The sequence below is a fragment of the Gekko japonicus genome, unplaced genomic scaffold, assembly GCF_001447785.1.
Source record: "Gekko japonicus isolate JY-2015 unplaced genomic scaffold, Gekko_japonicus_V1.1 scaffold289, whole genome shotgun sequence".
Classification (NCBI taxonomy): domain Eukaryota; kingdom Metazoa; phylum Chordata; class Lepidosauria; order Squamata; family Gekkonidae; genus Gekko; species Gekko japonicus.
In genome coordinates, this window is record NW_015174282.1 from 896,449 (window position 1) to 898,806 (window position 2,358).

The 2,358-nt window shown below is 50.6% G+C and overlaps 1 protein-coding gene across 1 annotated transcript in view; it reads left to right on the forward strand.

The window, feature by feature from the left end:
- The first annotated feature begins 1,956 nt into the window (after nt 1-1,956).
- TRAM1 (translocation associated membrane protein 1) overlaps nt 1,957-2,358 on the forward strand; it is a 13,577-nt gene continuing 13,175 nt past the window's right edge. Inside the window, exon 1 of the mRNA XM_015423897.1 lies at nt 1,957-2,229. Within this exon, the coding sequence (XP_015279383.1) occupies nt 2,107-2,229 (123 nt within the window). The 5' untranslated portion in view covers nt 1,957-2,106. The remainder of the gene's footprint in view (nt 2,230-2,358) is intronic.

Here is a 2,358-nt window from a genome sequence, read left to right on the forward strand (position 1 = left end):
ATATTCTTCTGTGAAAGATTTATTTTTCTGCAGAGCAGAATTAAATAAGTGAAATGAAGAATGAAAAATAAAATGAAGTTGTTGACAGGAGAATTACTCTGTGAACTCTTCTTTGAAGTATCAGTATCCCATCAGTAGTAAATAGTACAGTTAAAAGCTTTGTTATACAGTACTTGATTTTCCAGAATGTTCCGTTAACCAGCATCACACAGAGGGCAAAAGCTCCTCCCGCTTCAACCATCCTACCTCTGTATCTTTGGGTGCATGTGTGTCCCACTGCTACCTCTCTAGCTACCCAGCTGGGCTTTTGACAACTTGTCATTGCCAGCTGATGTCATCCTCTGGTACCTCCTTCCCTCTCAGCCTGCCTCAAGCTGCCTCTGCTAGAAAATGCCTGAGCATCTGGCACACTTGCAACCCCCCACGAGCAGCCCCCATTCCCCACAACTGTCAGATAACAAAGCTTTTGCCATAAATCTGGTGGTGGTTTGCAGTGTCTGTGCTATATGAGTAGAGGGCTCATTGGATAAAAGCCATACCATTCTAGAACACTTTAGCACCAATGCATAGTATGGGAAGAAAGTGCTACTGCCAGGGATTGCAGACAGATATGTAAACACTAGTAGCAGCAGCATTATGATGTAAGTTCCACATCATCCCAAACTCAGCAAATTTCACTTATTGGCTGCTTCCACAAAGAGAACAGGTTCTCTTATAAGCTAATGAAGAAATGTCACCAAAGGATTTGAGAGCTGTTTATGTCAATAATATATAAACTGTAATTATCCACTATTATGTATGGTCTCTCATCGATGAGCAGCTTTTGAGGGAGGAAAGAACAGCTAAGACAATGTTAAACCTTGCCTTGAAAAGCATTTCACTACTACAAGAGAATGTTTCATACATTTTATATAGTCTGGGCTTTCATAACTAATGCCACCTGTGCAAGGCACTCTACTGTTGTCCCCAGCACAATTTGGGATATACTGAATTGTTGTAGGGGAGGGGCATGTGCTGGTGACTGAGAGTGACTTTTTGCTAGTGAGTGCTGTAATGCAGCCCTTTGTTAATACCCCATCTTGGAAACAGGTGCCAAAGGCATTTTACAATGCCTTCTGCAGAATAGATCTCCAATGAAAAGCATAACAGTTGTTGTCAGCAGCGTCTCAATCCTCCCTTGTACACATGGGATCACCTTTATGTTTTGTATGTAAATGGTGGCTGAAGGTGTAAAATGCCCGTTTTACATGGCCTAATTGGGAGACCTGTGAAGGTGCACTGCGGGTGTTGCAAGGGAAAAGGATTCAACGCTAGGAAAAAACGCTGTTTAAAGCCACTTTAACTGGTTGCCAATTATGGCGCTAGAATTAACGACATGTAAATTACACAGCAAAGGGCCACACAAATAATTCAACTGGATTGATTTTACTAAGTCGCCTGAAACGTTCACCTATTCGTGTTGCAAACAAACCATGCGGCAAGAGTGGTAATACATTCAAACGCACCCATAAATACCTTGCGTTGCAGCAATGGTACGTCGACTGCCATTCACTCATCCCCACCCCCCACCACCACAGCTGTACCCCCGCCCCCCGCTCCCCGCAGCCGGCCCGCGATGGGGGGGTTGGTTGCCACCCAGTCAGTGTAAAATGGAGATCCCAAATCAAAGCGGAAGCTAGCTGGCCTGTCGGTGTGTGCGTTAGTCAAGCCAGAGAACTCTATGGCTTGTCGAGGGCGACTTTTTGGCCAAACGTCCGCCCGAGCGCTCCATGATTGGCTTGAGGCGGGGCGTGACGCGCCTTCTACCTATTATTGCGCGCAAGCGGTTGAGAAGCATAACAATTCACGTCACGTCACGCTTCCCTGATTGGTCCTCCTGGGCAGCAGGTGGCGCTGCCGGCTCCTCAGCGGCTATCACAATGGGACCGGCCTTCTGTCTCGGGGCGGGGAGATGTGAAGCGAGGAGTGGAGGCTCCTAGCGGAGGAGGAGGCGGCGGCTGCTGCTGGAGGAGAGGCGGGGCGCTCGCCTGGGCTTCCTCCGCCTCCCGGGCCCCGCCGCAGAGAGCGCGAGCGGGGCTGTGGTGGCCGCCCTCTGCTGTGCCCGCCATGGGGATCCGCAAGAAGAGCAACAAGAACCCTCCCGTGCTCAGCCATGAGTTCGTCGTGCAGAACCACGCGGACATCGTCTCCTGCATGGCCATGGTCTTCCTGCTCGGGCTCATGTTCGAGGTGAGGCACTCCCGCCCCCCCCCTTCGGAGCACGGGCTGGAGGGCGAGGAGGACCGGCGCGAGGAGGCTCCGGACGGGCTGCCTGGCGAGGGGGAGGCGGGAGGGTCGGTGGGAAGCAGGTAGCTCCCG